We start from the raw sequence: 26,649 nt of genomic DNA, 5'->3' as shown, positions 1-26,649 counted from the left end.
CAAAGCACACCATGAACTCTGTCAATCACAATTCCATCAGCAATTTTAATGAAAATAAACTCTTTTTGTACAATACAAAACAAATAAATAGCCATGTAGCCCACAGTCCTTAGACAGACCTCCAGCCCTGCAGAGCATTACACTGGTTAGTTGGAATGTACAGCAAAATACAAGCGTTGTGTTGTGTTCAGGGTAAGTGGGAACTGTGAGCTTTGACTGAGGAGTAGCTCCTCTCAGATTTCATGAACCGGTTTGTAGTTTTACCTTTGAGGATGCACACTTCATAGTTCCCACTCGTCTTGACCACTAACAGTATGACACCTGCTCAGGCTGTGAAGTTTGTCTCATAACAATCTATCATCCCTCTCCTGGGAAACTCCGACCCATCCACACTCAGGGGGTTTCACAAAACCAGGCTATAAAAATCTGATTTCTGTTGTTTCTTAGCGTCTACTTTTGGTTTGAAGCGAGTCAAAAGTTGAGGTTAAAACAAAAGTTGAGAGGATGAAACTGCCTCAGTGATAACAACCCTTTGATCTGAATTCTACTAGAAAACTTTCAAAGTAAAATATGTGTTTATTCCAGGAATAATCGGACCTTGCTGGTTTGATTCATGTTTGGAACCTTAATAGGAATTCAAGCAACTTCTTGTATTCCAAAAGTATGAAATCACTATAATCCGCTGCCAGCTAATGTTTCTGACTATTGGTTTAATAAAGTAAATAAATATTGTTGAATTAAGACAGTTTTCTTTGAATTTATGTAACAGCAATCGTTAAATTCATTGGTAAACTTCTGAAATGACGTCATGGAATAATGATGCCAACAGAAAATTCATCTGCAACTATTTTGTTTTTTAACAATTAAATAATTGTTCAGGTAATTTCTCAGGTAATAGTGCCTCTGAAAAGTTACTGGTTCCAGCTTTTCTCTTTTATATGATAGTAAACTGAATGCCTTTGTTTTTTGTACTGTTGGTTGGACACTGAAGATGTCATCTTTGACTAAGAAATAATAATGTGCTTATTTCAATTTTATTTTATTTTTTTTAAATTACATCTAACAGAAAAAAAAATATTTGTCTGTGAATTGAGAAAATAAAAGGCAGAGTTTAGAGTTTTATTAAAGTGGAATATTTCCAACAAACTTACCAACTTAATAGTTTTTGCTGTATCTACTGCCCTCTAGTGGCTGCCTTTGGTAAGAAACATCCAGAAAGAAAAAGAAGCCTTTTGTGAAACGCCCCTCCTCACCACCTCTATCAGACCATTAGTAAAACAGACAGGTTATGGTTTTACATATTTTATATACTCTGATAAATATATGGGGAGAACAACACGCCAGTTTTTTCTCTACATTCATTCCACAAAAGCAGCATTTTTAATTGCCACAGAAAAAATATGGCAAATGCAAAAATTTCAGTCTCTTGGACTTTTCTTCATCCCCCCCAGTATCTAAATCAATTTCTCTCATATATGTTCACATACAAACACATATGTGAAAATGCTCAGATAAAAGCTGTTCTTGGCCTCCTCATGACATTGTTTCCATTAGTAAATGGCTATACCTTCATAGATGTGTGATCCTCAAACAGACAGGGGTTTGGACTATAGAAATGTTCCAATTATTATTATCCTTGCTGCTAGCAAAAATATCAGATCATTTCCAAAAACATTCAAATTGGGAATTTACATATTAACATGTACAGTTTCGTTCATAGTGTTCTTTTATGTTGTAACTTGGTTAAATCAGGAGAACGTCTAACAAAAACATCAGGGTCACAAGGACAGAAAAACCCTCCACTTCCTTTTTTTTTTTTTTTCAGAAGTCATAAACAAGAGCATTCACCCATCTGGATATAAATGAGTGCCTCCTAAAGCTGTACATTGAAAGGAGCTACACCATAAAATGAAGTTTAATACAGTTCTCTGAAGGTAAGTTAATCTGTCTAAAGCTCTAGTAGTGCAAGTCAGTTTTTGGCCTGATCAGGGTCCACACTGAGTTGGTTTATGCCGTCACTCTATTCTGTTGTCACCCAAAACATATCCAAAGTCAGAAACCACAGGTATACAAAATCATTACTGCAAAAAGTCAAAATACACTGCTTTATCAAAGGACTTTCTGAAGAGTTCCCTTTCCTGGAACAAAGAGCGACAGATGACAGCGAGAGTCTGTGTGTGGAGACAGGACTGTGTGTTTTGGCAGGTGACGTTAAGGCTCCTGTAGTACCTTGTTTCTATGGATGCCATAGTCGTAGAAGCAGGAGGACAACCAGAGACGTGCTACTGCTAACAGCCACACTATGCTGTATGGATTCAATGTGGGTATGGTGTGTAAGAGCTACAGTGTATTTTGCTGCTCTTTATTAGCTGTGTGTATGTGTGTGTGTGTGCCTCAGAGGTGGAACGGTACATGAGAGAATTACTCATTACTCGTCTTAAATATTTTCAAAAATGAAGATGGTTTTGAATCATTTAGTCTCTCTGGACTGCTTCTGTGATAAAATGTCAGACTGGTTAATTTATTTGAATTGAATTACTTTTATAATGCCTGTCTATTTCCCAATTTTTCTGATTTGAGTAAATGTGAGTAAAAGGCTTTTGTACTGCTTCCACATGTGTTGTATACATGCTTCTATATATATTTATGTTGTCCACATATCCAGAACTCTGTTCCTTTATGTGTCTAGTAGTCCGGGACGGATGTTAGAAAAGCGTTCTCTCCAACTCCTTCTGAAAGACAAACCAAAGCAGAAAACACTGTTTTAGACACTATGAAGGTACTGGAACTGTGTGCTCCCATGTGTCTGATACAGTGTGTGAACTTCCTTTATTGTGATACTTTAGAGTTTAGGAACTATAGTCAGTTATTTGCTGGAGAGGCGACTTATTGCCTGTTAACATCCATGTAAAATAGATGGTGCTAGAAGCTTGGTGACACAGTGGCAGTCTCCTTAGTTAGTTGGCTAGATAATATAGCTGGACAGCTATGCAGAAACAGTGTTATTATGGATCCCACTGCTTTTTTTTTTTTTACAAGAAAAACACACACCCCCTACTCTTTCTCTTATGGGCATACTATGATATTCTTACCCTAACCCATCTCACTCCTCATGCCTAAACCTAACCCAACAAAGCAATGAAGGCAACAAGCACTAGCAAGCAGTGGGATCCAGATTAATGCGTGGAAACATGCTAGCATTAGCCAGCCACTGTGGCTAAGATAGCTGGCAAACTGTCAGTCAGCAAGCTAACTTTTTTAACTGGTTCGATTTTTAAAAATGTTTAACAAGCTAGCAGCTTTTTACCTGTTTCGATTAAAAGTTCAAAAAGATAACATTTTTTAAAAGATTTAAAATTGTGCTTTCCAATTACAAATATGAGCAAGAAAGCTTTTTGAACTGTTTGTTATTAAGACAATATGTCAGCTAGCTGTTTTTTTGAACTGTTTTAGTTATTAAAAAATATGTCAGCTGGCTAGCTTTTTAAATTGTTTTAGTCTGTAAGAAAATATGTCAGCTAACTAGCTTTTTAAACTGTTTTAGTCTGTAAGAAAATTCGCAGCTGGCTAGCGTTTTAAACTGTTTTAGTCTGTAAGAAAATATGTCAGCTAACTAGCTTTTTAAACTGTTTTAGTCTGTAAGAAAATATGTCAGTTAACTAGCTTTTTAAACTGTTTTAGTCTGTAAGAAAATATGTCAGCTAACTAGCTTTTTAAACTGTTTTAGTCTGTAAGAAAATATGTCAGCTAACTAGCTTTTTAAACTGTTTTATGAAAGAAAAGGTTAGCAAATAAGCTAGCTTGGCTGCTATTCAGACAATAACATGTTAACGCAAATTATTCAAGAGACATCTTTGTCCAACAGCTGACCTGCCTCATGTCTTTTGAGGAGGTTATATCAAAGCAGGTTTATATAAAATGAGGTGACGTGGTACAGCTAATATGATAGCCTTCTCCATGTTGAACCCTCCAGTTCTCTCAAAGGATAGTCCTGTCAAGACTGTTGGCAGTTGGTCAACAGTGGGAAAAATGAATCCAACAAGGTATTCTAAATGTGTATGTACTGCTTGCTAACGTGTTACCTGTATATTATTTATTGGCAAACAGTAGCTCAGCTCAATTTTTTTCTAAAGTATTTTTCTGGCCAAACTTTGCTTATTGAAAGTTTTCTTTTTTATAGCACACTTCTTTTTATATGCTTAACCAAAAAAGCTATTACATGTTAGTGAGCTTTGTTTAATGGTAGGCAGATTTTTCACTTTGGAGAGAGCCAGGCTAGCTGTTTAACACTGCCTCCAGAGTAAAACAGCTTAAATGCTGATTCCAGTTCTGTACTGAACACAGACATGAGACTGGTATCTTCTAATCTCAGAGAAAATAAGGACAGTTCCCAAAATGCTGCATTTTTCCTTTTAACACCATGCTGTTCCAAAAGCACTGCAGCTTAGCCTGTAATATGAACTTATTACCCGGGCTGTGACATATTTATATCTGCAGTCATGTTCAAACATCAGGCAATATTGCCATAAGTAACAATCATGCCTCTTTCTATATACTTTTCATCAAACTACTGTATATCATACCTCTTATCACTGCTGATGTCTTGCCAAGTATCCACAAGTCTCCTCCTCCATCCTTTCTTCATCTTGCTCAATGCCCTCCTCCATTCTCTCCTCCATTCTCTCCTCCCCTCCTGCTTCCTCCCTCTCCTCCTCCTCGGCTCTCCTCTCTCCTTCCCTGGCAGCTGAAGTGCAGCTCTGTCGCCCTCGCTGCCTCTGGCTTCGTCGTGCCTTACGGGTGAAGCTTTTCCTCCTCGGCCCCAGACATGTCTGAGTCAGGCTCGTGGCTGGACTGGAGGAGGAAGACATGGTGGGACATGAGGAGGAAGGGGAGGAGGGCTTGGATCTTGACAGAGGGCTCTGGGCTGGTGTCAAGGCTGGGGAGGGAGGAGCTGCTACAGACGTAGAGGTTATAGCCGCAGGGTGCTGTGTGTGTGAGCCTGAGGAGATGCAGGCTGTTTGGGGTGTGTGACTGCTTGCTGCCTCCTCCAGACCTGGATGTGGGGCAGTGTTGGAGGATGCACAGACTGTGGATGAATCAGGAGCTGTAGAGCAGCCAATATCTTCACTGTCTGCAGCATCTTTGCAAGGAGAGTCTGAGAAAAGATGAAACAAATTATAAATACAAATTTTGTACAGTTTGACACACGAACCTGGGTATTCATTATCATGAAATTTCATTCATCCTTAATGAGAATGGGAATGGGAATCTTTTGTATATTTTTCTCCTACCAGGTCCACTGCTAGTCTGGGACTCATCAGTCATTGGTGGCTCTGCTTCCTCCTGGATCGTTGGTACTGATGCAAGTAGACCTGACACACACACACACACACAGTAAAGTAATTTAACCAGCACTGTGTGTGTCTATAGAAAGGTCTTTATTAGGGATGCTCGATATTGACTTTTCTGCCGATATCCGATATTGTCCAACTTGTTCCGATACATATATCACCAGATACCGATATATGCAGGTTACACCAAAACTGTTAGGTAACAACATAACATATCTCCTATTGTTGAATTAACACATTATGCCTAATTTTACTGTGATGCCCCACTGGATGCAAACATAAATGCAACATGGCTTTCCAAATGTAAACACTGTCTGTGCAAAACAAGAGAACAACTTCAACTTAAGTTATGGAAAAAAGTGCTAATATGGCACTGCCATATTTATTATGCTAATTGTAATTGTAAATTGCAAATGTACTATCTGTAGGACACACTTGGAAATAGTTCCAAACCACAGACATAAGCCCCGTTTCTGGAGGCGGGACCTTTTATAGGAATGTCCTTTCACTCGGTCCTCTCAGCTGTTGTGTCTCCAGCAGAGTAGGACCCAGATAGGACCCAGATAGGACCCAGATAAGACCCAGATAGGACCCAGATAGGACCCACCAGACTCTGATGGTGACGTCACAGAGGCGACTCGCCGAAAACATAACAGAGAAAATGACAACGAGGAGGTACACCTCGTTTCTGTAACTACTCTGGATGGCATTACTTTGGCCTCCAGTACTACTGTAAGGAACCTAGGAGTTATATTTGACCAGGATCTGTCCTTTAATTCCCACATAAAACAAATTTCAAGGTCTGCCTATTTTCATCTGCGTAACATTTCAAAAATCAGACATATTCTGTCTCAAAATGATGCTGAAAAACTAATCCCTGCATTTGTTACTTCAAGGCTGGATTATTGTAATTCATTATTATCAGACTGTCCTAATAAATCTCTAAAGACTCTCCAACTGGTCCAGAATGCAGCTGCACGCGTTCTGACAAAAACTAGAAAGAGAGATCACATTACTCCTATTTTAGCTTCACTGCATCGACTTCCTGTTAAATCAAGAATAGAATTTAAAATCCTTCTCCTCACTTTTAAAGCTCTTACTGGTCAGGCTCCATCATATCTTAAAGAGCTCATAGTACCTTATGTACCTACCAGAACACTGCGCTCCCAGAACGCAGGCCTACTTGTGGTACCTAGTATCTCTAAAAGTAGAATGGGAGGCAGAGCCTTCAGTTATCAGGCTCCTCTCCTGTGGAACCATCTCCCAGATTCGGTCCGGAGGGCAGACACCCTCTCTACTTTTAAGAGTAGGCTTAAAACTTTCCTTTTTGATAAAGCTTATAGTTAGCAAGCTCCTAGTTTATGCTGCTATAGGCTTAGACTGCCGGGGGACTCCTACCTCCATGATGCACTGAGCTCCTTTCTCCTCCTCTCTCTCTCTCTCTCTATCCATCCATCTATATCCAATAACATTCATGTACTATTAATGCATTCAGTAACCTACACTTCTTCCCCGGAGTTGTCTGTGCTTTCTCGTCTCACAGGTAATCTGGGCCTGTAGACGTCCGGATGACAGATTCCAGTCCCGGACCTTCTAGCTTCAATGTTTACTTTCTATGTGTTTCTGTCTCTCTCCTATTCTTCCTCTCTCTCCCCTCTACCCCAACCGGTCGAGGCAGATGGCCGCCCACTTTGAGCCTGGTTCTGTCTTAGGTTTCTTCCTGTTAAAAGGGAGTTTTTTCTTGCCATTGTCGCTAAATGCTGCTCATGTGGGAATGTTGGGTCTCTTTAAAATTAAAACCTGAAGAGTTCGGTTTAGAACCTGCTCTATGTGTAAAGTGCCTTGAGATAACTTTGTTGTGATTTGGCGCTATACAAATAAAGATTGATTGATTGATTGATTGATTGATTGTGTGTTTGTGTACATGGCGGTGGACGCTATGAATTTGTTAGCCATGGTTAGCCACGTTTAGCGACCCACGAGTCTAGCGTGTTGTTGTTGTCATACGTCATCAAGCGCGCGCCGGTAAACGTCCCATGCTGCGTTTATGCAGGCTCGGAAATGCTGAAGCCTACAGAACAAACATTGGTTATAATACCCGATACCGATAATCCCCGATATTACATTTTTAAGTAAATATCGGAGGGCCGATATTATCGGACTTTATCGGACATCCCTAGTCTTTATTGACTTTAAAAAATAAAAAGAATCTATTATCACAGTCACGCACTTCCAATTGCAACTTTTTATTTTATATTCAACATTCTTATCAATCATTTCTTTTTTGCCAACAAATCTCTTCATGATTTTATAAAAAAAATCATAAGAGAGAGTAGAAGAAAGAGAAGAGAAAGCAGATTACACCGTAACAGACGGCCGATTAAATGAACAGTGCTTGTTCAGTGCAAAAAAAAGCATTGTAAAGCTGATCTGTAGCTCTTATAACGCTCTGTTTAAGTCATGTTTTCCAGATGTTTGCTTGTGCACATCTGGCAGAACAGATGTAGTCCAGCTGATTCTATCTGAATCAATACAGCTGTCCACACAGGCCATGTAATATATCCTTGAAATAAATGTCTCCATTTTGTGTGTGGCACTCTGAGCGCTACTTAAACCGGGGTGACCTACTGTATACTCAATTTTCACGCATCCATGAAACTATCTGTGTTGTTATGACAACATCCTCTTTTTGTGTTACTGTCCCTTCAGTGCAGCTCAGCAAGGACACGCTGAGGGAAACCACAAAAAGGGAATTTCCTTCTCAAACGAGAGAGTGTCACTCTGGCATTTTTGTACAAAACAAGGCTTTGTCCCCCATTGTTTACAGTGGAGTAGGTCATGGCCATGATGACAGCCATTAATAACTCCATTAATAAACAATATACACAACTCATGTAGGGTTCACTAACCCATAAGTGAAACACAAACTGTGATAAACCACCAACACACAATGCTGGTACCCTGCAGTGAGTTGACTTACTGAGTCCTCTGTAATGAGAGAGTTGCTGGTAAACTTGTTTCATCCTCTCAATGTTGAGCCTGCTGCCCTCAGCGTGGTTGATCATTGGTTTGGGGTAATCCACTCCCACCACACAGTTGGCTGCCTTCTGGATTGCCTCTGGTGCATTCCAGGGCTCATAGATGTAGCGGTTTGGGTAGTCTTTTAAGATGGGGATGTAACGCCTGCAGGAAACATGAACAAAAAAAAGAAGAAAAAAAAAAAAGAAGACATTTGGATCAACATTAATCCTGTTTGCTGCCAACAGAGATTTAATATGGGAGATGATGGTTGGTGTCAGAGTTAGAAGATACCTGATGTAGTCTCCAGAAGGGTCAGTTCTCTTTCCAAAGCCGACAGGACAGTAGCAGTGGAAGAACTGTTGGAAGAAGGCACTGCAGGACAGCCACATCCAGCTGCCAGCATTTACACTCCAATCAGCATCCAGCAGCAGCTCCTCAAACACCTACAGGAACACACACACACAATGCTGACTGCCTGATGTATACTATCATTTGTTTCACACTAATCACATGTCAGACATCAGCTCTGTGTGTTTGAGACTGTGTCCTACCCTCATGCCGCTCTCCCAGCTGATCCACAGGTCTCCCCTGGTGAGGAAACAGGCCACTGCGTGTCGGGCCAGGTGGTGGATCCAGCCCTCCTGTCTCAGCTGGGTCATGATAGCGTCGATCCAGGGGAAACCGGTCCGACCCTCAGCCCACTTGGCCAGCGCCTCGGGGTTCTGGTCCCACGGGATCTGGAGGTGAACGGCACGCGTTAGGGTGACGGTCAATATGTAATATCAACAAAACTCAGATTCAACTGTTTATTCCTATCTATCTCCCTATTCTATCTCTAATTCATGTTTTTTCATTGTTGATTTAATCGTTGTATGATTTGTTGTTTTATGATTTTAATTTCCTATACTTTTATCGCAATTATCAATTTAGCTTTTTCTATGTTTTACTGGATTTTATTAAAAGAACTTTGTAAAATTGTTTTGAAAAGTGCTATATAAATAAAGTTTGCACTTCATTAGATAGATAGATAGATCGGGAGCAATTTGGGGTTAAGTATCTTGCCCAAGGACACCTCCACATGTGGACTGGAGGAGCCGGGAATCAAACCACCAATCTTCCAATTGGTGGACAACTGCTCTACCTCCCACCCCAGATAAATACATATATGGATGTATAAACAGTAAGGTACAGCAGTAGTAGCAGATATATATTAGTTGTAACACTGTTGCCAGATGTGGAACACAGAGGAGTCTGTGCATGATTAAACTGTTTAACTTGAACACTGATTTTCTGCTTTTGAGGATTCAAGCTCTCAACTTTGAATTCAAACTTGTGAGTTATGTTATTGTGGTGTTCTGCTGTTGAAATAAATCAAGTGTTGCTCTGCTGTTAGTCATGACGTTTGCAGAGGGAAATGCAGTTTGTGGTGAACTCTGGCAATGATAGCGAGCCAGTAAAAGATTGAATTTCATTATTTCTATCAATGTTGAAGCTTGTGATGAGTGATAAGTTACTAAGTTAATACTGATGGTTTACTCCCTGTCACAATATAAGTGTGAACTCTCCTTTTTAACAGAGTGCTGCATCGGCTCACCTGGACACAGATGGGGTTTGCTTCCATGCGGTCAAAGTTTGGGTTGTTGGTGGCGGCGGTGTAGAAGAACTCCCTCCATAACAGCTGGCCGAACAGGGACAGAGGTGGACTGCAGCGCTTACGGAGCTGTCAGAGAATGCAAGAAAGAGAGAAAGAGCAACTGTAAATAAAAAATATTCCAGTTTTAATAATGATCGGTGTAGCCTGAGCAGACATATGTGAGGTTGAGTGACAGATGTTGACAGTACCTTCATGTAGAGTTCTCTCAGGTTGTAGTAGAGAACCCTACAGGACAGACAGCCGAAGCGCAGGTACGGGCTGAGGCCGGTAGGACTGGCGTACAGAGAGCACGTGTTGCCCCGAGGGTGCTCGAAGTTTGCCACCCACACCTACAAAGACAGACACAGTGAGGATACTCAAGCAGTCATCTGGGATAGTGTCAAACATTTAATAGTTCTTAGTTTTAAGTAAGGCCAATATTCTCTCTTTTAGCTCTGTTTTTGCTCTCTACCAACTCTGGCTCTTTAGCTGCTAAATGCTCCACTATGTTCACCAGCTAGTCTACAGCTAACTGTCTGCTTGCTGCTGGGCAGGTAGTACAGTACAGTGGCTTTCAGAGTTCTTAACAACAATATGAGTGTTGACAGCGAACCAAAAACAGTGTAGTTGTAGCCTGACAGCAACAGAGTAGATGTTAATTCTCTTTAGGTTCATCACTATGAGCAACACCTCTTATGTTACACGTTGTCGTTTGATACGACATCATGAACAAGTCAAATGCATGAGTCCGTTGTTCTGAGTTTCTCTATTCTTTTATTTACTTATTTTCAGTTGCTTCCCCTTTGTGATCAATATATTCTGTCAATGAAAAAACACTTGGTGCCCAGATGTTTCACATTAAAAGCCTTCCAGGGGTTCATATAGTGCAACAATTTCCTGACAGCTTTTAGTTTGAAAGATCTCCAGGATGTGTCAAAGTTTGACTGGTAAAAAAGACAGCAAAGTAGAAAAGATTGGAAATATGATTAAAAGCAACATTTCTATTAAGAGGTGAAACTCAGAGCAGCAAGGTCTTCCTTGGCCTTTTTGAGCAGACAGCCTTTAATTGTTCACATTGTTTTTTCACAGCTGTTATTCAAAACTTCATCAGTATTTTATTCAAGGATTTATGGTATATTATTCCTTCCCCAACATAACAGACAACATGTTTGCAAAGAAAGCTTCTTCTATGTGAGCTTCTGGTTTACCTTTTTGTCCAGATGTTTGTTGAGTCTGTCCAAGGCCTCTGACTCTCCTCCTCTCCACACAGCTGGAGGTAAACCCTGTGTCCTGAAACCTGTAGACATATTTACACAGAGACACGGTCAAACACAAAGCAGCCATCGTCTAATGATTACAAACCAACCCTAAGTGCCTACTGCTCTCCTCTGTATTCAGGGATAGCGAGCTAAACTCCAGTTAGTGATGTGGTATGATAATGTGACTACTAACAATTGTATAGTGAGTAAAGTATGACTCAGGACTTTTGGAGTTACATGCTAACTAACAAATAAGCAAGGACGCTTTAATTGACTGTTGTTTCACACAGTAGTTTAACTTTTTTTCCTAATCAAACATAGCAGTAATCAATAAAGCTAATCACATGCCTCTGAATACCCAGAGAATAGATGAGTGTAACTCTAACAGCATAGTCTTAAAGATGTCCTACACTAAATTCTACAACTGTAATAATGACAGTTGAGTGTACCTAGTTCTTCCAGTGAAGGTATACTGTATAGCTGGTCATGGTTGTCAGCTATTCTGGTGTGACATTTGTCCATCTGCTGTTGGGTGATGGGAGGCAGGGGTCTCCTGGGCAACTCCAGTCTGCTCACGATGGTCTGAAAACGCTTAAAGGTGAGCGGAGGACTGTTGTTGTTCATCTCTATTATCCTGGAAGCAAAACAGAAAAGATACAAGGTTAAAAAAATAAAAAAATACATAACAGAAATGATGTAACAAGTTTTAATGAGTGTCAGACATCTGTTCAAAGATCTTAAATCTCATGAGAGAAATTTCTAAATTAAGCTGTAATAATATACAATTAAATATTCATGAATAATGCTCCAATGCTTTAAACCAATGAAAAACATAATCATTTGGCTGCATATACAGATGTGGACACATGTGTTGGTACTCTCACAGCTCATTGAAACAATGCTGCATTTCACCTGAGAACTGATCAAGTTAAAAGCAGTAAGTGGTAAGCCATAGAGTAAAGCAAAGAAAGTGTGAAAAGAGACACATTTTGGCTTATTCTACAAAGAAATTCTAAAATCACCTGGGCGGATTTGTTGGTACCCCCAGAAAAGATTCTAAATTATTGGATTATAGTGTTATTTCAAATGATCTGAACCCTATGGAACATCTATGGATGGCCAAACTACCTACTAATTCGGTTGTTTGCAGTGATTGCCTCTAAAGGTTGTGCAACATTTTTTTAGGTTAAAAGTCCCATCATTTTTGTCTATGCCATTTTCATTTGCTTTATTATTTAGAATATTCTGTTAAATCAAAAATCAAAAGCAATGTCAGATTTTTATTATATATAGAATAAACAATAATGGATGCCGATTACTTTAGTCAGTGTCTGAAGTTATTCCAGAGAAAATTGTGGGTTATTCTATTTTCGTTAGGGCTGCATATCGGTTCTCAATAAAAGGTACTTTATTTGTCACACTAACAGTTGTACAATGAAATTCAGTCTCTGTATCTAAGGAGCAGTGGGGAGCCATTGTGCAACCTGGAGGAAACCCATGCAAACACATGTCAACCCCACACAGATAGCAGCTGGGTATTAAACCAAAGACCTTCTTGATGTGAGACAACAGTGCTAACCACTGAGCCAACGTGATCGACCAAAAAAAAAATCGATACCAAGTAGTATCGAAATGTCTCCCGTCAAACAATACCTACAATCCATCCTTTTTGCACCCAGAACTAGAAAATATGACTGTTTGTACGGATTTGCTCACAGCCAATCAATGTAAGCATTCTTCGATTTAAAGTGACATGTGATTGGCCCACTGCCACAGCAGCTACAACCCGTCTGTGGTGGTGAAGTCATGGTGAATTTGAGTTAGCGCGCTTAACAGTTCAGCAGCCAAGATGTCACCTAAACACTCTAAAGTATGTCTACACTACTCGTCTGTTACACCAGATAAAAGCAAGAGCACTAAATTTAGATATGACTTGCAAAAATATCAACAGCAAATTTATTTTATTTTATTGTTAGTTTGTTGTAACTGTTTGCTTGAAATCATTAACTTGGATGACAGGATTTTTCAGAATGTGCACTGAACTGCCTTTAAACTGCTGCAATGCATCCAAAAATAGCAGGAAACTATTATTTACTAAAAGTCATCCATGAATCCTTCAAGAGGAATTAGTATTTATATGTCACCTTAAATGACTTCTTCTCAAGTTGTTTACCAGCAGTGCTAACATGAAGCTCTGTATTTATAGTTTCTATCTTATACAACCTGTCTATATCTGTGAGGACGCTCTGGATCCTTGGTTGGTGGATTTGCAGCAGGGCTAGCCTCCTATTGGTCGGTTCGTTGTGACTACTATGAATGAGCACAGTAAGCTGAGCACATGTGCAAAACCACCAACATCACTCACAAAAGGTAAGCTCCCCCCTGCCTCGTACACACATACAGTATTATTACACACACAGGCCAGTCATATTCTAATTGATTATATAATGCAGTGCTGTAACACTGTGCTCCACCGAAGGCTCTCAATGTAGACACACAGGCACAGGCAGGCTTGTATACAGGGGAAACTCCTTTCCTCCCCTCTCCACTCTGATCCATTCTGCTGTCTGGTCTCAGCACATGGCCAGGGGTGTGACCTGCAGTAGCATTATGTGACCACCGGAGGGCTCCAGGGTGGGTCTAAATACAGATTTTGGCGAGCTGTTTGTATTTGTAGATTTCCCAAAACAACCAAAACCTGTGACACTGCTCTCAGTGTGTGTGTGTGTGTGTGTGTGTGTGTGTGTGTGTGTTTCAACTGTACTGACTAGAAACACGACATTCCAAACTACACTGCTGGTAAAAAATAATTTGATCTCAAATGGGCCCCACTAGTAAAACCACTGCATAATAACCTATAAATAGCATAACATATTATAACTTTACTGTAATAAACCATCTATTTACTGTGAAAAATGAGTGCAACTTCAACATTATGTCTCAGTTTTTTCAGATTATTTTGCACAGAAGCTGCTGATTGACTACATTTTGTATACATTTCAATATATGAATGTTTTGAATCTGATCACAATATGTATTTTTTCAAAGAATTGAAATATGGTCAGGGTGGGGGAAAAAAACCTATGAAGCAGCAGAAAAATTGGAATGACTTTTCTGCAATTCTCATACTTTGCAAAGTTATCCAGTGGACCAGATTAGATCCCTTGGCAGGCTGGTTCTGGCCCCCCTGCTTTAGAAACTAACCTAAAAAATGATCTATTGTAAGAGCTGTTTTAATAATAAGATGTCTGATGACCAGCTTTTCTATTTAATGGGATTTTAACTATCTTAACTAGCATTTTTTTAAAGATTCATTCTTAGTTAATTTGAGCATTCATCAATGTACCACAGTTTATAACATGAAGACATTTACTTGAGCTGAATTTAAAAGCTAAAATTAGTTGATAAAGAAGCAGGCACTAGTGTTCCGACCCATTGCTGACCTTCCTCAACTTCCAGTATCCGTTTCTATGAGACTGACTGAGTCTGATGTTTTTTAGACTACATTCATCTCAAAGTAGTTCCTGTGTTACATTACATTAAGACATTAAGAAGATCAAGAACAGTGTATGTAAAATTGCTAAATATCAAATTTAGCAGAATGCTGCACCTGACTGCACAAGATAAAATAGTTACGCTCTGACCTACAGCAGTCTGCACTAAATAAATTGTAACAGAAAGCTCAACCTGAAGCACACACAGTTGCAAGAGAGGTGGTTATTTTTTTCATAGAGGTCAATATAAAGACAAGTTCAAGGGTCCCCTCCTTGGAAAAATGACACAGCAAGTAACTGTTGTCTTAATTTGAGTTTCAGACCACTTCCCTGAGGTCATTACTTTGGGTGTATGTAAGTATGACTTTGTGTGTGTGTGTGTGTGTGTGTGTGTGTGTGTGTGTGTGTGTGTGTGTGTGTGTGTGTGTGTGTGTTCACGTGCTACGAACCTATCCAGGTTGTAGAGGGTGTGTGAGTTTCTGACAACGGTCTCCACTCCAAACTCCTGGGCCATCTTGATGATGGCTCCATCCCTCTCCTTCCCGTAAGGCTCTGGGTCGTATTCAAACGAGAGACGGGTCACTTTCCACTCCTGCAGAGAGACAGAGAGACTGAGTTAGCCAGGAAACAAGTGCAAGTGAAGATGGATAAAAAAATAAATCATCATGGATCATTCAGGTGTTTGGGTTTAACAGAGTAACAGAATTAGGTCACGGTTTGTTCCATGTGTCCAATCAAGCTGTGGTTTTTGGACACAGAAACAGTTTGGACAGAGAGGTCGCTCTGAGGTTGTTTGGTTCATTTGGTCTTTTAGTTCCAGTCCTGTTCATGAAATCATCACAGATCATGTTGTACCTACAGCTGTGGTGATAAGTTGATCAGCAGCTGTTTTGATAATCAATGAATCATTTTTAGTCGTTTTTTAAGCAAAAATACCAAACTGAGAGCTTTCAGCTTCTCAAAGGTGATGATATGCTGCTTTTTTCAGGTTTCCCGCTTCCTGCTGCCTGGTTATTAACAAGGTCCAAGAAACGAGACCACATCACCCCCATCCTTGCATCCTTACATCTTTACACTGGCTCCCAGTTCATTACAGGATAACATTCCAAATATCATCTTGGACTGTAGGAAATGATAAATTGTATACATGAAACAACTGATGAATCATAAACTGCATATTAATCAATGATGAATATAACTGAGATATATAACAGTGGGAGTTACTGTGTGATCACCATGTTAGCTGATTTTTTATTGAAGAACAGCTAAAACACAGAGTGGGAAACACACACTTCTGTATGAACTCCTTCTCACTTTCTGATGAATCAGGAAAAAATCCACACGTTCACAAGTTACCATGGTTACCCACTGAGTCTGCTTCTGCACAGTTCATGATGGGCAGATAGATTTAGGCTACTAGTAGTGCAGCATTCAAGTTTAAAATCACACATCTGTTATCACTCAGCCATGTGATTGGTTCATTTTGGTTCCACACTTAAATAAACTGCATCAGAGTCCATGTGGACTCAGATGATGAGGATAACAGATTACAGAGTTTCTATTGACAGCTTTCACCAAGACCAAATGAATCAGACTAAGTAATAACATGTGAAGGCACCCTTAGATACAGGACTTGATCAGAAAACTGGTTTGGTGATATTTCTGTCATATATCTATTAGGCCTAGAGCAATGACAATCTACAATTTGAAATTTAGAGTCAATCGCACAGCCCTAATATCTATTAGGATTTGATCCATGTCAGAATGTTCTATGTTTAATAAATCAATCAATGAAACTTTACTTGTATAGCACTTTTTATACATGGCAATGTATCACAAAGTGCTTTACATAATAAAAACTAGAGCCCGACTGATATATCGGTCAGCTGATACTACTATACTATATACTGATTTTTGTACTCCTTAATATAGGCATTGGCATCAGCCCAAAAATCCAGCATCTATCCAGCCCTATAAAAACACTAAAACAATCTACTGTGTGTAAAAATTGTAATGCAAATGTAAAAATTCAGAATAGCCAAATAAAATAAAATAAAAGATATGAGATTCAGAAAATACAATAAATCAATATTAAATAACATAAAATAAAATAAAATAAAGTGAGTAAATCCAGAAGTGTAAGGTGGGGTATTAAAAAGGAAAATAAAGATAAAAAATAGTAAGAGAATAAAATAATAAAAACAAGAGGAGATGTGACAGGTTATGAAGAGGAAAATAACACTAGAATAAAAAAGGATAGACCACGTAGTAAAACAGGCCAAAATAAACAAATAAAAGACAAATTGCCAACTATTTAAGACTGCTGTGTACAATGATGCAGCTGGCAAAATGAGGTTGGAGGGGCTGTGAATCATCAGGTTTAGGGGTCAGCTCTAATGTCTACAATGCATGTGGATTCGTTTTTTTCTGTTTTTTTTATTCATTCCTCGATCCATCTATTTATATTGATGTAGGAAAAAAGACCATGCATGAAAACATCATTCCTCTTTTACAGCTAGTTTTCTAGCTAGACTTCTTTTCCTTTTTTTCCCTTTAATGTTTGTTTGGTTTTATTCCAGCCAAAGCCAGTTTTCAGTGTGTGGTGTATGGTTGTTCACTGCCTGTGGTTTCTTCTGCAGACTTTGGGCTCTCCACAGCACATAATGATGGAGCAGCAGCAGCAGCAGCAGCAGCAGGGTGTTATGGTTATGCAAGGGTTGCTGTATAGAGATGGCGAGCAGCAGCAGGAGCAGCAGCAGCAGCACGGCTCCTCCCTGCCTGGAACTAAACCTTCCCTCAACAAGGAATCTCCTCATAAAATGTTAACACCGTCTGCAGCTGTTCTAGTAACATGGCTCAGAGTGGCGGGAACATGAGAACTGTGGCGGTCTGCAAAGTGGGAATTTATCTGATGTCACCATGACGGCTTGTTAGATAAGAGTGAAAACAACAAACATGTTAGGTGGTTTTTTTTTCACAACTGGGCTGCAGGGATTCTCAGTCCACTTCACAGCCCTAATGTAACATAAGACAGACACATACATATACAGGCACAAGTTTTCTGCTGCAGCTACTAAAAGAGTCTGCAGAGGGAAATGACATTGACTATTGTAAATTCTTTATGAATCGTCTTTATTAGCCGTTTTTATGAATTTCTCTGCTCTCATCTTGTTAATACAGTGACCTGGTTTTCAGTAGTGTTTGATTTATGAGCCTGATGTATTCTTTCATGCTGCTGTCCTGGACAGGCCTCCTCTGCTAAACACGTTTCCTAGTAAGATAAAGGATCACCAAAAATAAAAATACATTTGTATGTATGTATATAACGGTTTCCTGTTTGTATACTCGCATAATATACCTTCTGAATTAAAAGTATTGGTCTACTTAACTATTATATTTGTTAGTATTAGTCGCCTTTTTTTGTTTTGTTTTGTTTCTTGTCAAGTGCTTTTCTATGCTATATCATTTCTTAAAATGCAAAAAAAGTAGAAATACATTTGAGTTTTTTGGGGACCATGACTATAGTACATTTATATTCCTATAGTAGATTTATATTCCTATAGTACATTTATATTGTTTTGAACCTAAAATGAGCAAAGCAGAGCTAAAATGATCAGCTAGCCAGGCTCACATGTCTATGTTGAAGATAAAAAGCTGAAATTCCAGCCAAAATGCAAATACTGGCTTTAAGACTGCTTAGTCCTCCATAGACCATGGACAAATTCATTGTTGTCACTAGGGCTGGGTATCTTTACTTGATACTTTAAAAAAAGGTATTGACTGAAATAAATCCATACCAAGTAGTATCGAAATGTTTCCAGTCAAACAGACCTGCAATCCATCTTTTTTTTTTACCCAGAGCTAGAAAACAGGACTATTTGTATGGACTTGCTCACAGCCAATCAACGCAAGCGTTCTACGATTTAATGTGACATGTGATTGGCCCTCTGCCACAGCAGCTAGAGACCGTCTGTGGTGTTGAAGTCGTGGTGAATATGAGTTAGCAAGCAGTACTCGGTTGGTATCAGTATCACTTTAAGGGTACTTGGATTGGTACTGGTATGGTCATTTTTTAAACGATACCTAGCCCTAACTGTCACATAAATAGAGCTGTGCATCAAACTGCAGTTTGATCAGTCCTACGCAACTTTTTTGCTCTGATCAGATATTTTCAGATATTTGCTAATTCGGCTTTCATGTAGGAAAGGTCTTATATGGCTGCTTGTATTTAACATTGGTGGCAGATCATTTAAAAATCACAACAATCTACAACTTAATTCATTTTAGTTACATTCAAATTGAGTTTTGTATACACAGTAAAATTAGTTTCTGTATATAAGAGATACAGTAGTTCATATTTAGCAACAACATGTTTTGACAGATTTTTTATTGCTTCCTTTTGCTTGTTAAGTTCCAACTATGATAAAAATCACAGTGGCTGTGTTAATGATTAAAATGAACAGCTTAATTAGTAGAATGAAAGCTGTAGTTTGGCACTTGTTACATGGCACTGACAAAAAAAGGACTATACCAACAGTGGAGTCTGAGCTGCTGGCAGAGCTGCAGCCTGGCACTGCTTCAACTATGCACTGGCCTACTGCCTGACTCCAGCACACCATGAAAGAAGAAGTACCGTCATGTATTTGCATTCCGGAGATGTTACGTGTCATCAATAAATGTCTACGTAGATTTTGCAAAGTGATTAGGCTTTTTGTATCCGAGCCAGCCCTTCATTAAATAAGCACGGCACCAGGTAGTGTGTGATGTGATGTGCATGTGGGAAAAACAATAAGCAATACCAACCAACAGCGTGTGTTTGTGTGTGTGTGTGTTTTTCGTGTGTGTGTGGACAGGTAGCAGCCAGGAGTACACACCTTAATAAGCCTGGGGAAAACATCGGTGGGCTGCCCTCTGACTACAAACAACCTGGAGTTGAGCTTCTTCAAACTGCTGTCCAAGTCCTCCAGAGCCTCCAGCAGAAACCTGCAGCCACACACATAAAAAAGCACAGATGTAATTATGAAGACAGGAATGATTTTATTCTTTATTATGGTTTATTAATAGAGACGGATACAGTATACATAGACAGGCTAAAACAAGTGTCTGATGCAAGTATCACAGAGTTTATAGTACACATTATACTACATATCTTTATTACAAGTGGTTGATAGCCACATTTGTTTAAAAAAGAAAAAGTGTGTTTATGTATATATGAGATTGTTGGCCAAAATATCAATATCAGAAATTTTCTTATTCCACAATATCAGCATCGTAGTATCAGCCCTAAAAATCCAGTATGAGTCAGGCCCTAATAAATACAATAGAGCACAGGATAAAAAGAAGATAAGCAAAGTAAAACATGCTACACAGTACAAACAAATACACAAAAGTTGACATTGATATTGTCTCAGAAATAATCGCGATAAACGATATTATTGTCATTTGAAGATCATTTTATACCACTGATATAATGATAATATAATAGCATAATAATGCAATGTGAGTGGGATTGGAGAGTGGGCACTACACCGCCATTATGGTTGGGGACAGAGTTATTTACCTTTAATTCTTCTACAGTCTCCTCTCAGGACGTACACAGTGAGGAATGGAGGACACTACTTGTTTAGCCAATGTGACCAGGATTAGGTGAGTCAGGATTTGGGGGTGAAGTACTGAACATTACATCATAACTGCACAATGAGCAGCTTGAACACAGCAGGTTCACTCACATTGTAGCACCTGTACTTTTATAAAGCAACCGTACAGCAGTTCCTAACATCAGTGACTAGCATCTAGTCTGACACTCAGAAGCTTTTGGATGATTATTTTCAAGCAAAACTGCCAAACATTGGCTGCATTTCTATTTTGATTATATTTGTTTCGATGTTTTAGAATGTTGTTCTACTTTATTTTATATTATTATTCTAAGAGTTGTATCTCCTTATCTGTTTGTTTTTGTCTTTTAATGTCTTGTTTAATGTTCTTATTTTCTCTTGTCTGCATTGGTCTCAATTTTTGTCTTTTAATTTGTTCTTTATTTGTCTCCCTTTTCTTTATGTTGTCACTTGTTCTGTCTTATTATCAGCTTGTCAATCACCTGTATGAAAGCTGCTGTATTAATAAAGTTTGTTTGATTGATTGATTAGATTTGATGTTTTTTTCCATCATACTGTGAGCGGGACACAACCACTAATCTGAAGAATTTAAATTGTAGACCAAATCATTTTATAAATTAACTGAGAAATATAATAACAGCTTTCTCAATAATCAAAGACATCTGTGAAAGCCTGACAGTGATTGGCTGGTAGTGTTTTGCATTAACAGACTGCTGCTCCCTGCTTCTCCCACACATGAGGAAACACAACTTACTACCAGGAACTATTGATGGAGATAGTGAGCATGTGGATGAGATTAGAGGAAAAGAAGCATTCAGTGATGGTAATGAGGCATGACATCACTGCTGTAAAGCATGAACACTCCCTCGACTTGCAGAACCGTTACAAATCTCAATTTTCTTCAGCCTTGATGAACAAAAACTAACTTACCAGCCTTCCAGCCAACCACTACAAACTGTTGTTTTCACTTATACACAGCAAACTACACACTAGACTACAACAGAAATGTAGTTTAGTTACCAGATTGTTGCTAAATGAATGTAAAGCACTGCGACATGTTTGAGTGACATCATCAGATATCATCAGAGCCAGTTGTCAATATTTCAAACAGATGTGAACTCTGTGTTGTTTCCCTGTTACCAGTCAAACATCTGTTAAAAACTGTTCCAATGTTCCCTTATTCCCTGAACACAAAACACATTGTCAATACCACAATGCACAGAAGAGAGAGAGAGAGAGAAAAAAACTCAACCTTTATTTCTTTTCCCAGTTCTACATTATAGTGAACTGAAGATTTTGGGGTTTAGACCTCTGGTTAATAAAGGATCTTATTTTATCTTAGACTTCTGGTTGGACAAAAGCAAATTGTTAATGGTATAGACCAAATCATTATTAAACTCTAACATACTGTTTGGGTCAAATTTGACCCATTTTGACATTTAACATCTGTAAAAAATATTGTGTGATAGGAGCTGTTTTTTCTCCAAAAAATGAGTGATGTAAAAGCTAAAAAATACACTCTCTCTGCTCTCTGAAACATGAATGAAGGTTTAATCACATATGTATTGATCAGTCAGATTGACTATTGATGCTTTCTAAACATGTATATGAGGGGATTCTTAGACCGGGTCAAAATGGACAAACGTACCGTGAGGGTAGAATAAGAACAGTATGTAAGGGTTAAAAAATGGATAAAAGGATTGACTACATGTTTTGGTGGTTCACGGTACTGCACCATACTGACACCTTTTCACCGGTCAAGTCACAAAACATCCAATAAATATAAAAGAAAAGCACAGCACATTGACAGAAGGCAGCACAGACAATGTGACCTGCTGAGTAAATGTAATCGGCAAGTCTCTAGAGCATTACAGCTGCAATGATTAGTCCATTAATCAATACCAACTACAGTGTTTCCCACTGAATTTTGAGAGACTATGGTGGTTGGACCTCAGTCATTTTAAGTCAAATGCATCATTCTGGTGCACTCTGAGAGCAAAAGTAAGAGCTTGATCTATAAAACATAAAAAATGTGTACTCTAAACAATGTTGTGCTTTAGTAAAGACATGTTTGGCTTTACTAATCCTTTCAGATTAAAGGGTTTGGGGTCATTTTTTTTTTAGAAAAGAAAATTCTCTGAGCTTTTCTAATGTGAACATTTTCTGCATGTTATCTGCTAACAACAACAATGATAGAATTGTAACCTGCAGTCAGAAAATGTCAAAAATCAAAAGTAGAAGTTGCGCTTGAAGAGATTTGGCTGACTGTCAGTGGTTGAAAGTGGACCTTAACTCAGGCTCTCGCTGCTCATACAGCTAATTTCATCTGTATGGTGGACAATGAATGCAACAACTTACTGAGAACAGTGCTGATACAGATGGAAATCATCGACCAGTTAACCAAATCACACAAAACATCTTTTCTCATGAATCCATTATGTAGCCATGCAGACAGAGTTGCTTTTTATTTGCCCATGTTTAAAAGACATTCATTTCTGAGAGCTGTGCTGTCACTCCAATACAATCAATGAAAAAATTCAACAATATGTCTTTACAAAAACATGTCTGGGCTTGTGTGGATAGTTTGCCTTAGGACTGGGACTTTTGATTGGAAGACATTTCAATACAAACTGTAACTGTACAGCAGATATAGAGAAAGGTGTGTCGACCGCAGAAAAGAAAAGCAAAACTGAAAGCAAAAAATCTGCATAGACTGATCAATTTAGACCTTAGTGGTTAAGTGTGTTTGTCATTTGGGTGAACTTGCCCTTTACAAAAATAAAAATAAAGTAAAATTGTCTGTAAAGCAAAACTGAGCCAACTGTATTTTCATCTGCTCTTGATTTTAGCTCATTTGATGTTAAACTCAAAATAAGGTAAAATAATATTTTAACAGTAAAATGTCAAAACAACATACTACCACTCTAACCATTCAACTAGCTATCACCACTACTGAATGCATTCACTATCTGCCCCCCCCCCCCGTTCAGGGTGTAAATATCCCAATAACCAGGTCCTGATTTTGTTCTTGTTCCTGCAGCTGTTTAGAAGCTGTTTACATAGTTATCTGCTGGGAATGGAAAGTTTCTCTGAGCTCACTGAACATCTGATTTTAAGGGACGAGCCTACAAGCATGATTTCTGACTTCACTGCTCTGGAACTAACTGTGGTCCAATATTCAACTTATAAAAGTGTGATGTGGAAACATGAAGTCTCCAGTGCACAAACACTGAGAAGGGACTTTACAGTGAAGGAGGAGACATCTTGTGTCCAGATGTTAAACTTCTGAGATGAAATATACATTTACATATTCATAAATGATGGTGTTTTTAAAAGATGCCCTATTATATCTCTTTCCCACAAGTAAACTCAATTCCCTGAGGTCGTAATAAAATATATCTGTCAAGATTTGGTCAAAATACCACAAGGATCAAGCAGCACAGCAGTCTGTATGCTCCACTCTGTTATGATTAGCGTCATGTCTCCAGCAGTGGAGAGCAGCCTGCTCTGTTAGCTCCGGGACAGACATCACTGTCCAACACACTGTTGGGATTGTTTTTCTATGGAAAAACAATCACTTCCTATATCAGGAAAAATTAAAAGATTTTGTCTGTGTGAAATGAAAGACAAGAAACAGACTGAGACCTGAACAGGAATCTCCAGCTGGGCTCCAGACACACAGCCAGCTGCTCAGCAGCTATCTGTGGGCCAGCAGTGGTCCAGCCCCTCACTATGCAAAATGTTCACCCTTAGCTTAGCTTGGTTTCATTTTGTAGGGTGCGAGACTGCGTTTTTGTGAGAAAAATATGGCAGACCTCAGGACATTTTAATGGGAGTAGGAGACTAAGACAGATGCATTGATGGAGGGGGTGGGAGGGGACCATTTCAATGAAGCCCCAAGTGAAGTAAGAGGGGGGGAATCAAATCTGAATCACAAGAGTAACATTACTGAAGCCAGCCTACACCAAACTGACGGATGGGTTGTATTTGACAGTTAGTGTGTTAGTAGGCACATCAGAGAGCCAAATATAAACAAGGAGTGAAAAAGTGAGTTTTTCATATTATGGCCCCTTTAATGAGGGAGAAAGGCGAAATGTAAGTTTATTTATTTTTTATTACATTTTTGTGGAAATACCATATCAGACTAATTATTATGCTAAGTAGAGTAATGTATAAACATGTTAAACGTGTGTGGAGCTGCTCTCAGCTTGTTATTCTCATGACCTACTTTCTACGTCAGTAAATATTGTGAACGTGCTGTGTGTGAGCAGCGACGCAGTACAACAACATTCACCAGTTACTGGACACTTCACTTCTACGCCGAACATTGAAGTAAACAGCACTGACTCCATACAGATATTCAAAATATACATAACGTATCAATAAATAAGGACAACATTAAATTATTCGTTTCTTCTGCGTAGCTTGGCATGGCAGTCTAGCTCTCCACTGTAAGCTAACGCTAGCTAACCGACGTGGATTGGAGGCCCAAGCCTAAACACCAAACTCTGCACAGTCACAAGGCAATGAATCATAAAAATGGCGACCTCATAAATCGTGTTCACATAATACGCTAAGTTCAACAGACACTTAAGGAACTTGTCACAGATACAGTTTAGTTACAAACCTCCATCGGTTGATTCCCACGTTAGCTGCGCCAGCAAACCACGGGTCCAGGATATAAACACAACGCACTGTGTCTGCTCCAGTCAGGGCCTCTTGCAACGCAGGATTATCGTGCAAACGCAGACATTTGCGAAACCAGTGCACTGAATTCACCACCATGATTACTCCCTTATTCCATCATTAGAGTAAATCCAGAGGAATCGGTCGAAATGAAGGCTAAAAATGCAGATTCAAAGGCTAAAACAGTGAGAGTTCAGGAGACTCCCGGGAAACTTTGCTGGCTGTCAAACGGCGAATAACACTGAAGGGGGCGTGGACAGGGCTCAGAGTTACGCGCTAGTGTCCCTGTATCTTTTCTCTGATTGGGCAGACGGTAAAACGTCATCATGAATTACAAAACGGAAGAGCTATGATTGGTTGATTGGCATATTGCCGAGAGCTGTGGTGAAAACATACAGTCTATGGGTGAAAAGCTGTGTCACGTTTGTGCTTCAGAGCTGTGTCACGTTTGTGCTTCAGAGCATTGTCATACTGCTGATATAAGATTCAAGCAAGACTCTTATGTCATGAAATGATCACATATCTATATAGGCCATCATTTCAGTTTTCACATGGTGCATATTTATGCAAAATAGAATGCAGATTTAGATTCATATTTAAAATGCCTTAAACGTGCTGGATCTACTTTTTATTTTGTTTATTTTATTTTTTATTAGGGAGCTCATTCACTTTCCAGAAAAGACATACATCACATTTACAAAAATACATAATGATATAGTATTGACTCTATTTGCGTTAAGCCTGAACTGAACATTTGAACAAAACAATGTCACACATACTCATTAGTCCTCCTTCTTATATCACAGTCTTTGCATTAGTCCACTAGAGATGACAATGTCCATTAAAGCAGGTCAGATCTCCGTGTGATGATGTACTTAACCCATTTTGACCACATTCCCCTACATTTTTCTGTTTGCATTTTTATAGAAAATATTAATTTTCCATTGTGTAGATTTCGTAAATAATTTTAGTAGTAGTATTTATCGGCCTTAGTCTGAATATTCTGTGTTACATTAACCATATACATTGTCAGAGCATCAAATGGAATAGTGATTTACAAGCATTTATGAATTTACCACAAAATAAATGATAATAGTTACCCATATTTGCCATTTATATTTTCTTTACAGGAAGAAAAAGAAGAAACAATAAACATACAAAAAAACATTTGAAAAAAATCAACCTCATGTAGGCTAGGTTGAAAAATCTATGAATGTGTGCCTACAAATATAAGAAATCTTATCAGTAAATGTAGGTTAACATCATATTATATTGCATGCTCACTAACTAATGCTACTCCTTGAAATGAGTCCTTTGGGGTTAACATTAATTAGCTGCACTCATCCAAACAGATCAAATCCAGCACTTTTTTATTTATTTGTTTAGATTTATTTATTTGTTGTGGTGGTTACTGTTTAGGTTTGACTGCTGGCTGTAAACATTGTGCTTTTTTCATTTTGAATGCACTCTAGGTTTTCTTGCCATCAGCTGTTACTTACCAATCAATTAATATAACTCTGAGAACCCTTTAAAAGTAGCTCTTGAGGCTTATGAAAGTCTTGCAAAAGAGCTCATGTGGAAGACACCTGC

At 38.8% G+C, this 26,649-nt stretch overlaps 1 protein-coding gene across 3 annotated transcripts; it reads right to left on the bottom strand.

The window, feature by feature from the left end:
- Nucleotides 1–16: 16 nt before the first annotated feature.
- Nucleotides 17–25,276, bottom strand: cry2 (cryptochrome circadian regulator 2). 3 transcript variants are annotated; one of them, XM_062420763.1, is made up of 13 exons: nucleotides 25,001–25,276; nucleotides 19,633–19,741; nucleotides 15,208–15,350; nucleotides 11,714–11,898; nucleotides 11,214–11,302; nucleotides 10,215–10,355; nucleotides 9,967–10,092; nucleotides 8,924–9,109; nucleotides 8,664–8,815; nucleotides 8,332–8,534; nucleotides 5,292–5,372; nucleotides 4,572–5,155; nucleotides 17–2,718 (listed from the first exon to the last, which is right to left on the bottom strand). In XM_062420763.1, the coding sequence occupies exons 1-12, from the start codon at nucleotides 25,156–25,158 to the stop codon at nucleotides 4,590–4,592; spliced, it is 2,139 nt and encodes a 712-aa protein (XP_062276747.1). In that variant the 5' UTR covers nucleotides 25,159–25,276; the 3' UTR covers nucleotides 17–2,718; nucleotides 4,572–4,589. The 3 variants fall into 3 exon arrangements, with proteins under 3 accessions (XP_062276747.1, XP_062276746.1, XP_062276748.1); XM_062420762.1 differs by having other exon boundaries at nucleotides 17–2,732; nucleotides 4,584–5,155; XM_062420764.1 differs by having other exon boundaries at nucleotides 17–2,729; nucleotides 4,584–5,155.
- Nucleotides 25,277–26,649: the final 1,373 nt, after the last annotated feature.

This window comes from Scomber scombrus, chromosome 6 (genome assembly GCF_963691925.1).
Source record: "Scomber scombrus chromosome 6, fScoSco1.1, whole genome shotgun sequence".
Taxonomy (NCBI): domain Eukaryota; kingdom Metazoa; phylum Chordata; class Actinopteri; order Scombriformes; family Scombridae; genus Scomber; species Scomber scombrus.
The sequence above is the reverse complement of the archived record's forward strand: the minus strand, read 5'-3'. Positions and strand labels throughout refer to the sequence as shown.

Bases quoted from the DNA above. Each gene is read 5' to 3' on its own strand.
- cry2 (XM_062420763.1), bottom strand. From the start codon at position 25,158: ATGGTGGTGAATTCAGTGCACTGGTTTCGCAAATGTCTGCGTTTGCAC. The intron at 10,093-10,214 runs GTACTGTCAACA...ATTCTCTGACAG, and splicing joins TGAGAGAACTCTACATGAAG to CTCCGTAAGCGCTGCAGTCC. The intron at 9,110-9,966 runs GTGAGCCGATGC...GTTCACCTCCAG, and splicing joins CAAACCCCATCTGTGTCCAG to ATCCCGTGGGACCAGAACCC.